The sequence below is a fragment of the Ptychodera flava genome, chromosome 9 (assembly GCF_041260155.1).
Source record: "Ptychodera flava strain L36383 chromosome 9, AS_Pfla_20210202, whole genome shotgun sequence".
Classification (NCBI taxonomy): domain Eukaryota; kingdom Metazoa; phylum Hemichordata; class Enteropneusta; family Ptychoderidae; genus Ptychodera; species Ptychodera flava.
Window position 1 is genome coordinate 10,783,588 of NC_091936.1, and position 12,828 is coordinate 10,796,415.

Here is a 12,828-nt window from a genome sequence, read left to right on the forward strand (position 1 = left end):
ATGACATCAAGTTTGAAGTTAGGTGATCTGAGAAAGAAAGAAGTACGAATTTATGCAAATGTATGCAAATTACCTGATTTCTTGCGTTCACCTGCTTTGAATAATTCAAAAGAACATAACTCAATTCTAAACCATGTCTGACAAATTGTGTGAAAGTTTCACATTTCATTCTTGGAGTAGTATACAATAAAAGGGTAATTTTGTTCATGAATGTAAATTCTTACATTTTTCAACTTTGCTCATCATAATTTTAATCACTTTTGTAAATATCAGTCTTTCGATTCCTGCCTTGGTAGAATGAGAGTCTAGATTATGCAAAACAAAATTAGTTTTTCCTACATAATCTCTAGATTCAAATTATTCATTAAGTTGGAAGTCTTTTGAGTGAAATTAATTTTGCTATCATCACCAGAATTGAGGTTGCCTGCCCAAAATATGTACCCCTTCATTCTTCGAGTAAACACCAGCTACCACACTAAATTTCAGATTCTCTGCTTTTTGAAAATTGTGTAGTATTAGGGGACTTTACTTTCATGCTTCATATTAATTTGATAAAAAGTGTGTACTAGGTAAAATGCAATGCCATCTTAAATACAACAGACTGTATTTCTAACTTGATATTCGTTTCCCAATTCAGGTAGTCATACAAGCAACCAGGGGGTCGAACTATCAAGGAGACGAGTGCATTGATGATGTTAAGTTTGTTGACTGTGCACCACCAGGTAGGCACATGTTGAATGACATTGTCCAGTGTTGCCACAGCGATTGTCAACACGTACGTTTGACACAACCTCTGTCAAATTTTCGTCAAATTCACTTCAATGTGAGAGTGAATGTATTTTCACGAATTTGTTTTTGAAACTTCAATCTGAAATTGGAGTTAAACAACTTGTAAAATACGGTATTGTGAAACAGTTATTACTAAAGCTGATAATTGATACATAACAGGAATAGAGATGCAATGAGTCAACCTGATGTCATATTCAGTGAAATATTTCAGACTTTAATTTTCAAAAAAATTGGAATCAGATTAACTTATGCTATACTCATATACAAGACAAGGCCTTGGTTTAATGTTAGGAAAATGCATTGGTCATGCAAGCAATTCTTGACCAATCATGGTGGCTGCAAAGTTTCGTCATGAACTCTGACCCTTCCTGTTAACATTTTCAGTGATCACTGGTGCTGACTGTCTGACATCGGAGTTCCGTTGTGCTAATAAGTACTGCATTGATAAATCCAAAGTGTGTAATTTTGTTGATGATTGTATGGACTTCACCGATGAGGACCACTGCAGTGAGTATTCACTTTGAATGTCATCTACCCTCTCTTCTTCAATGGAATAACCCAACTATAAACTTATTGTGTTAGAACTGCCAATGACACAAGACAGCAGGGCAACAAAGGGTACATTAATAATGACACAGGCAAACATCCCAGATGAGGTTTTAGCAACAAAGTGTAAATCTCATTGAGTTTCCAATGAGAAGTCTGATCATTTTCATGTTTCCAATCACAAACATTGCATATTTCTGTTTAAAACTTTTATACATTTATCTTTAGCAAAGATTCTTAAAAAGGGAGAAGGTTGCTAATTTTAATGATTATAATACAGGTATGAAGATCAACCATGAAGTAATCGATATTATCAATCATGCATGTGAATAAAAATCAACTTAAAAAGTAATAGTACTCTTTGCTGTGAGGTTTACTGTTTGGTAGCAACATCTAAAGCTGGTCATTCACTCACAAGCATAAATCTAGAAAATATCAAATTATGATATCACTCTGGCTCCTGTCTGTAAGAGAGGTGTGAAGTATTTGTTTTCAAAGATTATTTCATCATTCATGCAATTGTTACAGTTCTGACCAATGCCATGCATATGACTTCTAGAGGAATACAGAACTTTTAAAATGATGCCATTAGCAATTTTCTTCCCATATGTAAGTTATCATCACCAAACAGAGAGTAATATTGTTAAGTGTACATATTTTTGTATCTTTGTTGCAGATACTTTGGCAGGTCGGTGTAACTTTGAACTTGACTTCTGCTCTTGGAAACAAGAGCTGACTGATGTTTTTGACTGGACACTGTTTAAAGGAACAACAACATCAGTTGGTACTGGGCCAGACACTGACCACACCACAAGAAGTGAAAAAGGTGAAAAATCGTAGTAAACTCATATACCTTTAAAACTATTTTAAAATGAAATTGTTGTCTCAACAAAATGGCTATAACTTTGTTTTTCTTCAGTAGTCATTTTAATGTGGCATTTTGCTGACTGAAGGATTCACCATTTGATTTGAGGAAAGGGTTAAGCAGGATTGTGATGTTTTCTGCATTATTTGGCATTCCAAGATTTAGCAGAATATCCACTCCTTTTTTCCTGGAAGTCCAGACTTTTTTTACTCTCTAGCCTCCTTTTTACAAAGGCAGAAGGGGAAAGCGTTTGTCCGATCATCATCCAGCCTGCTTGAAAATGTTATGTAAAACAATTTTATGATTTAGATTATAGTTTGTTCCAGATGTTTTATCCTCTATAAAGCATACACATGTAAGTTTGACGCATTTCTGACATACATTGAAGGACAAAGTCAGAATTCTAAGCAGAATGATATCAAGAAAATTTCAAAGACATGACATGAAACAAAATGAACCAAACGACTTGATTTTGTCCTGCAAATTAATCACAGTACATCCTAGAAGTGGGAACTTTTAGCCTATGGTTGTGAAATTTTCAAATCGAGTACAAGTATGTAAAATCCATGGTCACCTTGTAGACATAATGGCAATAAGAATGATTTTCTTGAAAGAAAATGTGCAAAAATGTAAAATCAAAATGTTGACCAAAATTTCTGACTTGAAAGGAAAAATTGGTGAAATGGACATCAGTTCTATCATTAACATGGAAATTGAATGAGTGTCCCAATGGTTTACTCTAGGTTTTGAAGCCTTTTGGAACAAGCTAAAAGATTGGAGGGTGCATGGCTACATAGACTATCAAATTGAATGTGGACTAGAAAGCCATAAAAATCAGACTACTAGAGAACCACAAAGCACAAGATAAAAAAGACAAACTTAAGTTTATTCAATTTTTTGTAAATAATGGTCGATGCACATACACTCAATTACACCCACAATTATACATTTACTAACAAACCTACAGTCCAAATTTGTGTATTACTACCTTTTTTATTCAGGTCATTACGCATACATAGAGACATCCTCCCCACGTAGGCCAGCTCACGTTGCCCGCATTGCTAGTACCACCATCAAAGGAACTACAAGCAGTAGCAACTGCAGGGTAGGCTGGTATTTTTGCATTATGACTCATTTCTGACTGTTGCAGAGAGAGAGAGAGAGACAGAGAGAGAGACAGAGACAGAGACAGAGAGACAGAGACAGACAGAGAGAGATACAGAGAGATGTTGGAACGGTAAAGATTGTCATTATGATTGCCGATAAAAAACATCAAAAAACAACAGAACTCTTAAGCTTCCATGCAATTTTGAATGTTAGACATAACATCATTAACCCTTTCACCCCATGGTTCGGCCCAAACCAATTGCTATCAATGGTGATTGTGGACCTGTTTACTAGGAAATTGGGTGGGGGAGTTCAAAATAAGTCATCACAAGAACACAGTTCTCCTGATTATCTTTTTATCCCCGTTACTTTCTGAAAACCCATACAATAATACTTGCACTTCGACAGAAAAATCAGCAAATACTGAAAGCACACACCACATCTCCCTATCGTTGAATAGTGATATGAACTTTTTATTCTCTGATTTTTTTTGTAGATTAAGCTATGGTATCACATGATGGGGACAGATATTGGGTCACTGTCCATCCTCATCAGAACAACTTATGACAACGACAACTTTCAGGTTGTAAAGAACATCACAGGTGACCAAGGTAATTTCTGGTATTTCCTGGACGAAGTACTTGACTCTGGAGGCCAGGATTTCAAGGTCAGTTTTTTTTTAAGTTTTTGCAAATTACACAGCTTTGTCTTGCCCTTTTTAGTGATGAAATTTTTTACACCATATTGTACAGTGTTAAATCTAATTTTTTTCCATAACTATACCACTGACCAGCATTTCAATCATAAAATTACAAATTGTATCCACACAATCTTTAATATTTTGCAGTCTAAAAAAAAAACCATAAGGAGAGAATCTTCCCAGGCCAGGTCAATTTTTGACAAGAGAGGTAAAATCTTACAGTCACCTGCCCAGTGGATGAGTTGACGTAATTCTTGATTTTTGGTTTGTAGAGATCAGAGACTGGGTGTACCAGAGAGTTAGTACAGTAGACAATTATTTTAGCAGGTGCTGTTTTGCTCGTGCAAGTAGCTTTTCAAAGTTTCCTGTCTTTATGTTTTGTTGTTATTTTCCATAAGTTTGCTGTTCTTGATTTAAGGTAGAAATTCTTTGCACCTTGGCGACAGGTATTCAAACTCTTAAACTTTTACAATTCTTTTCTCTGAAGCTCTTTTAGTAGTAAAATTTAAACATCTGATTTTGATAAAAATTGGATGTATTATTTTTTCCCATAGAGTTACCACATTTCGAATTTCAAATATCAGTAAATTTGAGGTAATTTGTTTCTCTGGTACCGAAATTTGCATGATGACCCCTGACTGTCATTCTTGATAAGACAGAATGGTTTAAAATTTCCTGGAGGAAAATTTGAGCGAAAGTCTAAGTCTTTCACTTTCGAGGTGAATACTACCTTAATCCACTTAAGAACCATTTTGTGAAGTACAACATTAGAAACTGATGCTGTATTTGTATTTTTTGTAACAGGTTGTGATCGAGGGAATGGTTGGCAGCAGTTTCCGTGGTGATATTGCCATCGACGACGTCACATTCAATGATCAGTGCCTTGCTGGTGGCTCTATCCCAGGTGAAGACGATGCATACATTCCCCCGCACGATACCTGCGATGATGATCCAACAAAGTTCCAATGTGATGCAGGCAAGACTTGTTTCTCCGGATGGCAACGTTGTAACTTCATCAAGGACTGTGATGACGGCACAGATGAAAGTGATTGTGGTATGTACCAATTAAATTCTCTTGATGCAAAGAATTTTGTATTGAGAGTAATCACAGATATGGAAGTTTCTGATTTGAGCTTGCCGTTCAGACAAAACTCAGTCTGCACTTGGAGGAAGCAGTTTGAGTATGGTGTTGTATACATGTAGTAGTGAAAATGTTTGTGTGTTTTGTCTTTTTGTCCCCTGATTAAAATAAAATTTCTAACTCCCAGCTACTGTTTATGTATACGTCATTCTCAGCTATTATGTTTTACACTTATTTCTACCAATTTTGATTTTGAATTCCCCATCCCTTTATCTATGTGGAACCTCTGTATGCACATGTATACCGTACACATCTTTGAATCATTGTCTCAGAGTGTAGGGTTTGATTTTATATCTTTGTTGTTGTCTTACACTGTACATCTGGTATAAAGTAAAACAAAATGCATTTGCAACACCCAATGTGTTATTGACTTTGTCAGTACTTGACTTGTAACTCAAGACAAAATCATCAACATTTACTCAAGAGACAAGAAGATGTGCTGACAGGTGCCACACACGTCAACTTTGACAATTTTCACCTTACATGCAAAGAGTTAGCATTCAAAAGAATTGCATTGCTTTGCACATTTTGTGCTTAATTATGCTGATGATAGTAACAACAATTAATCCTCTTTCTACCAGGCTCCATAGCCAAACCATAGAAATAAATACCGCACTGGATCACTTTTGGCACTGTTCACGTACTTGATAAAGTCAAGAAACACAAAAATAGTGGAGAAATAATCTCAAAATGCAGGTTCAGAGTCATTTGTTACAGTTACAAAGATCCTGACATGTTTACTTAGTAGCATTGTCCAGTTTTTGGCATTGCTCACCATTAATGCTGATTAGGTGTAATTAGGGTTAATGCATGCATTGTTATCAGTAGCTATACTATCACTTTGTGAATAACTTTTAATGTCTTGTCAACACCCATCCAACCGGAAACCAGTCCTCTATGAGAAGATAATAACTGGAGTTTTAAAATCTTAATTTCATATAACTAAGATAAGTTTAAGCATGTGCTGTGAATTGATATTTCATAAATTCTGATCCATGTTGTAGATTTTGGCAAAACTTCATTGAATCATATTTTGTTAAGGAAAGTGTTGTGAATAATTTGTTGTATCTTTGCATGTAGAAGTATTTTTCCACACTTGCACATTGAACATTCATTCTTTGCCTTGATTGTATTGAAATTAATATTACTCTTCACATCAGCTGTTCTGCGTATCCACTTGAGATGTTCATGTTCTTCCTCTCATAACATTGCATTGCGTAATGCCAGCATCAGCAAAGCACAGAAGTACACGACCCAGAAAGTAGTAGCATGTATTGTCACTACAACGCAATTACTTGCTTGCTATTCAGCTGCATGTGATCTTCCGCTTTTGGTAAAATGCTTGCATACAGGTCTGCAAAATCGCTCCTTTTTGCATCAGAGGTAAGTGTCAACCAAGCTGTAAAATTTAATAAGCCAGGGCACCTTACTTTCAGTAATAACATGCTAAAGAACATATCTGTCACACTTGCTTGGAAATTTAAATCTATAAATCTTCATCGGTTGATGAATATTGGCATTAAATTTTGCATAAGATCAAAACTTGACTGAAGAAAACGTTTTCAGCATTTAGATTTACCAGAAAATATATGGTACTCGTCATATTTTTAGTTTATACTGAACTGATTGTAGGAAATGTCTACTTTCACACAAGTCTGAATTTGCATTTTGCTTTCTTGTTTACACTTTTTAAGTATCAAGTATCCAATGCTCTCATAGATTCAAGGGTGAGCATATTCATTAGCCCAAGCTCACAGGCTAGTTTGGCTCACAGGCTGGTTGTTTTAATTGTTAGAACTGTAGGTTTTTACATCTCTTAACATAAATAATGGATTAGTTAGTTATTTAGCTGGTAATTAAGATGTTGACAAGAAGGCATTGCCAAATAGAAACTAAAGTTCGGCTACTTATCTTTTTTCCAGCCTTGAGGATCTTAATTAAAATGGTTTTTCTCAATTCAAATTCATAAAGATGGTTCACTTTTACTTGTGAATTCACTTTCAAGAACTATTATAGTTCACTATCAATATTCTATATTTCTATCATGCATTGACTTTTTCCCTTTTCTCGCCAGGGACTGCATGTAACTTTGAATCTGGTCAGTGTGGATGGCAAAACTCTCTGGGTGATAATTTCAATTGGACCATGGGACAGGGACCATCCTGGTCAACAAACACAGGTCCAACAGCAGACCACACACTGAAAACTGCTCAAGGTAAATAATTAGTCAATGTACAGTGGATATTTTGCGGAGTTTATACTGGATCTTGCCAAAAAGTTGTGATGAACGTCATTACGAAAAGAAATCCTGTTTCTAGGAAACAAAATTCTACACATTATTGTACAACCAACTAATTTATATCCCCTTTCATTTCAGAGCTTCACACAAAAGTCAACATTAAAGGGACAAAATTGGCCATTTTTCATGAATTTTGTTTGATACAAGACACTTCTTATATTGTTTGATGTATTGAAAGATACTGAATGAATGGGTGACCATGCATATATTCGACCCTGGTTTTAGACATGATCAATGAAACCATCGCGAAAATGAATTAATGGTCATGACCATTAATTCATTTTTGTGATGATTTTGTTTATTGTGTCTAAAACCGGGGTTGAATGTATGCATGGTCACATTTATTCAGTATCTTTCGTCATGAAAAATGGCCGACTTTGTCCCTTTAATTCTACAGAATAAAATACAAAGTTCTCCGCAATTTTGTAAGTCTTTCTTTTTCATCAATGATGTGGTTTCAAAGCTTGTAGGAAAATGTCACCAATACAGGAAGAAATATGGGCCACTGTTCATATTTTGTCGGTTTTAATTTTTTGGATACTAGTGAATTCAAGCAAGATATTACCAGGTGATGATTGAGTTAGCTTATGCACAGTCCCTCTATCCACCGGTCTGGAAACGTGGCTGGTTTCTTTGTGACACTCCGTGATATGAACAAACACACGATTCACACCTTAAACAAAGGACACTGACAGTGTTCAACTGGCCGTTATATCGATGTCGCTACCCCCACGATCCTATGACAGCCGCAATGTGATCGTTCAAAAACATGACGTTTGTGGGTTGTTATTTTCAGAATATCACAAAACATTACAACTTGTTCCCTTTAGAAACACTAAACAATTATTTTTTCATTAAATTGGTAACGTTGCCCCTCTAGATAAAGCTTGAAAGGGACCACACATTATGGTTGCATTATGATCACAATCGAAAAACAAAATGGCCACGCACTGTTCGCAAGTGTCATGGACTATCGCCCGAAATCAAGAAGACAGGCAAAATCAGCTGAATATTAACATCGACAGCTGAGTAGTTCATTACCAAACTTGTTATTGTGTTGACATGATAGCATTTTGTAAAAGGTATTTACTGTGCCTGAGCGCGAGCGTACGTATCGAGAGTTCGCCATATTGACGCTATACATGGGAAAATATGCGAATAAAATCTACGTGCATTTCTCAGCAGTTGTCGTTCCTATTCTGCTCAGTTAACAGACATAATTTCACAGAATATTACACAGAAAACATATTTAGATCATATTTGGAGGCACTGACTACTAGCATTGCAAGAGAAAGGGACGGCAAATTTTCCGGTGTGTTTCCAGCCGTGCCTGAGCGAGCGTACGTATCGAGAGTTCGCCATATTGACGCTACATGGGAAAATGTGCGACCACACAACTAAAATCTACATGCATTTCTGCAGTTGTCTTTCCTATTCTGTTCAGTTAACAGACATGATTTCACAGAATATTACACAGAAAACATATTTAGATCATATTTGGAGGCACTGAATACTAGCATTGCAAGAGCAAGGGACCACAAATTTTCCGGTGTGATTCCAGCCGTTGCTTGTGCTACGTACGTCAACACACTCGCAGCGGTCAACCCCAGAAATTATCGCACACTATCATCATTACGATGGGATAAGGATCACGAAAAACACACACCGGTTTCAGGATATGATAATTTCTGTCTTCGTGTCGTAGATAGACGCAGAGAACACTTAATAGAGCGCCAAAAACAGCCAAAATTCGAGAAAAGCGTACACACAATCGGGGACTATGGCATGCAGGACAAACCCAAGCTACGCATTATCACGTGACTGGCCCTCGTATCGCGGTTCGGCTGTGCGGTCTAGGTGATTGACACCTTTTACAATAGGCGTTTCCAGACCGGTGGATAGAGGGACTGTGGCTTATGGTATTAATTTGTCGAATATCTCTTTCATTTAGGATTAGGAAGGTGTCCTTGCCTCCATTTTAAATCAACTTAAGCTTGTTGAGAGTGTAAGATATGCTAACCACCTGCGAGTCCATTTTGACCTGAAAACTCATATACTTATATGTACATCTAAATGTACAATGGAATTTTTACTGATTGGTGACAAGTGCAGTGGAACTGTCAATTGCATGTCACCATATTTTCACTCTAGACTAATATCACTATGCCATGACACCTGCTTTGGCCTTTGTTATCAGCTAGCATGGTCTCCAAATGACATCAGTTGCTTTACCATTTTTGTAGAGCAGTTATATCTTAATATCTTGCACCCTAAAATCTTAGGAAGTGCTATTCTAAGTCATATATATTTGTTCTGCAGGTCATTATATGTATCTGATGACGAACACGCGATACACCTACAAAGGGTTCAAGGCCCACTTGCGCACTTTGGCCTACCAGCACAGTAGTCCCAACTGCAAGCTAGAATTCTGGTACCACCAGTTTGGCACCACCGTGGGATCACTGTCCATCATAGTGAAATATGGAAACCACCAATCCAAGAATCTCTGGACAAAGGTCGGTAACCAAGGTAACCTGTGGCAGAAAGCTGTTGTTACCATCGGCCAATGGGAAGAGTTTTCATTGATCATTGAAGGAGTACGTGGCACAAGTAGCTATGGAAATATTGCACTTGATGACTTTAGATTCATCAATTGTGGTGACAGTAAGTTTAAGTTTTATCATGTGTCTCTAACTAATTTTCCAACTCAAATGTCAGTGATTTGCTGCTTGTCAGATAGGTGGAATGTTTATCAGCATCTGTCTGTAGCGCTGATCGCAAATGACGTCACTGTTTCTCTCATTAATATAAATAAATATTTTCTGCATAAACAATGAAAATAAAACCTGCTAGTGTTAATTCGTATGAATTTATGGTTCAAACTACAAGCTTTCAACAACAGTTGCGCATACAACAATACCATTTGTCCGAATTTCAGGCAGCGTTGTCTGAAGTCGCATACGTGCAGCTATATTTAGTAACAAACCTGAAATCACGATCAACACTATTGATGTTCCCCACTAACTTGACTTTTGTCACCAAATTGATGCACAGAAAATGTTCAGATTTGGTGTATAGTCTCTAGGGATTACCTGACTATCTCTTAGAATGGCAAATATATATATATATATATATATATATATATATATATATATATATATATATATATATATGGAATAATACTACTGGAGATAATCAGTCTACATTGATTCTGTGACCACATTTGAAGTCCTCATTAAAGTAATATCTATGTCAGTACATATTAAAAGCAAAACACTTCAAAAAAGTTCTACACTTGATCACAATATTTTATTTGTATTCACAGCCTCCTATGAGCGGCCCTGTGATTCTGCCACAGAATTCCAGTGTACTACAGACAGACGCTGCATACCAATTCACCAGCGATGTGATTATAAAAAAGACTGTACTGATGGATCTGATGAAAATAAGTGTCGTAAGTTAATGTAGAAGAACATTTCATTAATGGCCAAATTAAATCTATACAAAATTATATTCCGATTTTAAAAAACTTAGAACGCTGTAAATTTTTCGTATTCTAAGAGTTTTACAGGGCTTGACAATTTTTTTTCCAGTTCACTTGTCCATCGGACAAGTGGATTTTCAATTTCACTTGTCCTCTCAAAAATTTTACTTATCCTCCATTTGTAATAATCAAGACCAAAATACTTGCGACAAATTCCGTAGTGGCTTTCAGGGCTTTCTTATTTTGGTAATTTTCGCCGATGTTGATGCCGATTTTTCTCAAAGGTTACATTGAAGTAGGCCTGCGTACGGTCTGTGTGTTCCCGGCTTTATACAACCTCCACCCACAAGAGGCCGATTACACCAGGAATACACAGACCTGTACACAAGGCTAACAGAACATTGAATTTGAAGGTACATATCATACATCAGCTGCCCGTGTTTGGCAAGCATAGGCCTAAATGCCGTCGTAAAAAAATTGGTCAGTGTCTGTCGCTGGTCGTCGTCATTCAGTTCACGCATTGCGAGTGCATGCGATAGGGGTGTTGGCAAGTGAAACCGTATCGGGCTCAGCGGGACCCACAGAATTTCCACAATTATTGTCCCCGTCAAGATCTCATCTGCGATGCGCCAAACAGTCCAAGCGGTTGACTAAACTCGTGAGACCTTATCGATTCAACGCAAAACATGTCGCATCCGTCAAGAAAAGCATTTCGCTTGGTTTGGCCATGGAGGTAGTCTCTTCCTACCTCCATGGTTTGGCAATGGTGGGGTATTTGAGACACGACGTACAGAACATTTTGGAACCGTCATATTTCAACCAAGGCCACTGTGCTTTCCATTTCGGGAGATAACATCTACGGCGTTTTTCCTCATCATAACGCTTATCAGCTTATGTTTAGATCTTTTGTCAGAAACATCGTTCTAATCATCACATCAACTCATCATCAGCACGCTGGCCCTCGTTGTGCCGTCGTAAATCATCACAACGTCGTTTCTCAGAGTTACACAATGCCCATCGTCGTAAACTACGCGCCTCTTTACGGCAACAGCTTTGCTTGATTTTTGCGTAGGTCTGCGGAGCGGAAATTACGCTCTGGCTCGCGAAAATGCACAATGCCTTGTTTGAGTTAGTGGAAATATTACCGTAAAATACTCATATTTACAGCGATCACTCCACAAACTATCTGCCAACAATGTTCGTCTACCTCGCGAGGCCGCATAAATGATTTTGAAGTACTGCACGGTCGATCGCCGATAAGCAATATGATTGGGTTTTGCAATTTTTTACCTAATTTGTTGGGGCAGAGCAGTCAGCATACAACAAAGAAATGCTGTTTACGCCAAATTTTAAGCGACTTTTTTAATTTAGACGATGAAACAATTTCATATCGATCATCAAAAAATTGCAATATTTTGTGAGTCGGCAAGTGAATCGCAGAAGAATGTCACAATTGTATCTAAAAAAAGTCAGTGATTGATATTATTTTTGTGTGAACGACAACGCAAATCAGGCGACACATGCACAAATCGCAACTTAGGTTCGTGTTGATTGCGCCAGAAGTTGTACAAACAGCTTGTCCGGCGGGCGACCAGATTTTATTTTTTACTTGTCTGAACGTAAATTTCACTTGTTCCGGGCGTCGGGCGATAGGAATTGTCAAGCCCTGTTTTAAATGAGCCTCCACCGCACTGCTTGGTTAATCAAAAAAGAATTGTGCAAATTTGCTAGTCTGAATATCTGTCTTGAGGAACATTCTAACTTTATGTGGTAATGTATTTATCTAAACATAATATTCAAATCATGGATCAGAACAATGGTGAAAAAGCTCCAGAAAGAGAGAGGACTATTTGTCATATGTGTTCACAATAACTCCTTCCACTGTACATCTTGAGCT

General features: G+C 37.2%; 1 protein-coding gene across 3 annotated transcripts in view; it reads left to right on the forward strand.

Moving 5' to 3' along the window:
* The window catches only part of LOC139139949 (MAM and LDL-receptor class A domain-containing protein 1-like), an 89,424-nt gene that overhangs the window by 52,183 nt on the left and 24,413 nt on the right, over positions 1 to 12,828 (forward strand). For 2 of the 3 annotated variants that reach the window (XM_070708916.1, XM_070708917.1), the window contains 6 exons: positions 638 to 722; positions 1,174 to 1,296; positions 2,012 to 2,161; positions 3,202 to 3,305; positions 3,804 to 3,974; positions 4,812 to 5,061. In XM_070708916.1, the coding sequence (XP_070565017.1) occupies positions 638 to 722; positions 1,174 to 1,296; positions 2,012 to 2,161; positions 3,202 to 3,305; positions 3,804 to 3,974; positions 4,812 to 5,061 (883 nt within the window). Of the gene's footprint in view, positions 1 to 637; positions 723 to 1,173; positions 1,297 to 2,011; positions 2,162 to 3,201; positions 3,306 to 3,803; positions 3,975 to 4,811; positions 5,062 to 7,222; positions 7,364 to 9,766; positions 10,112 to 10,772; positions 10,902 to 12,828 lie in introns of all 3 variants that reach the window. The other variant, XR_011553913.1, reaches the window with a different exon arrangement.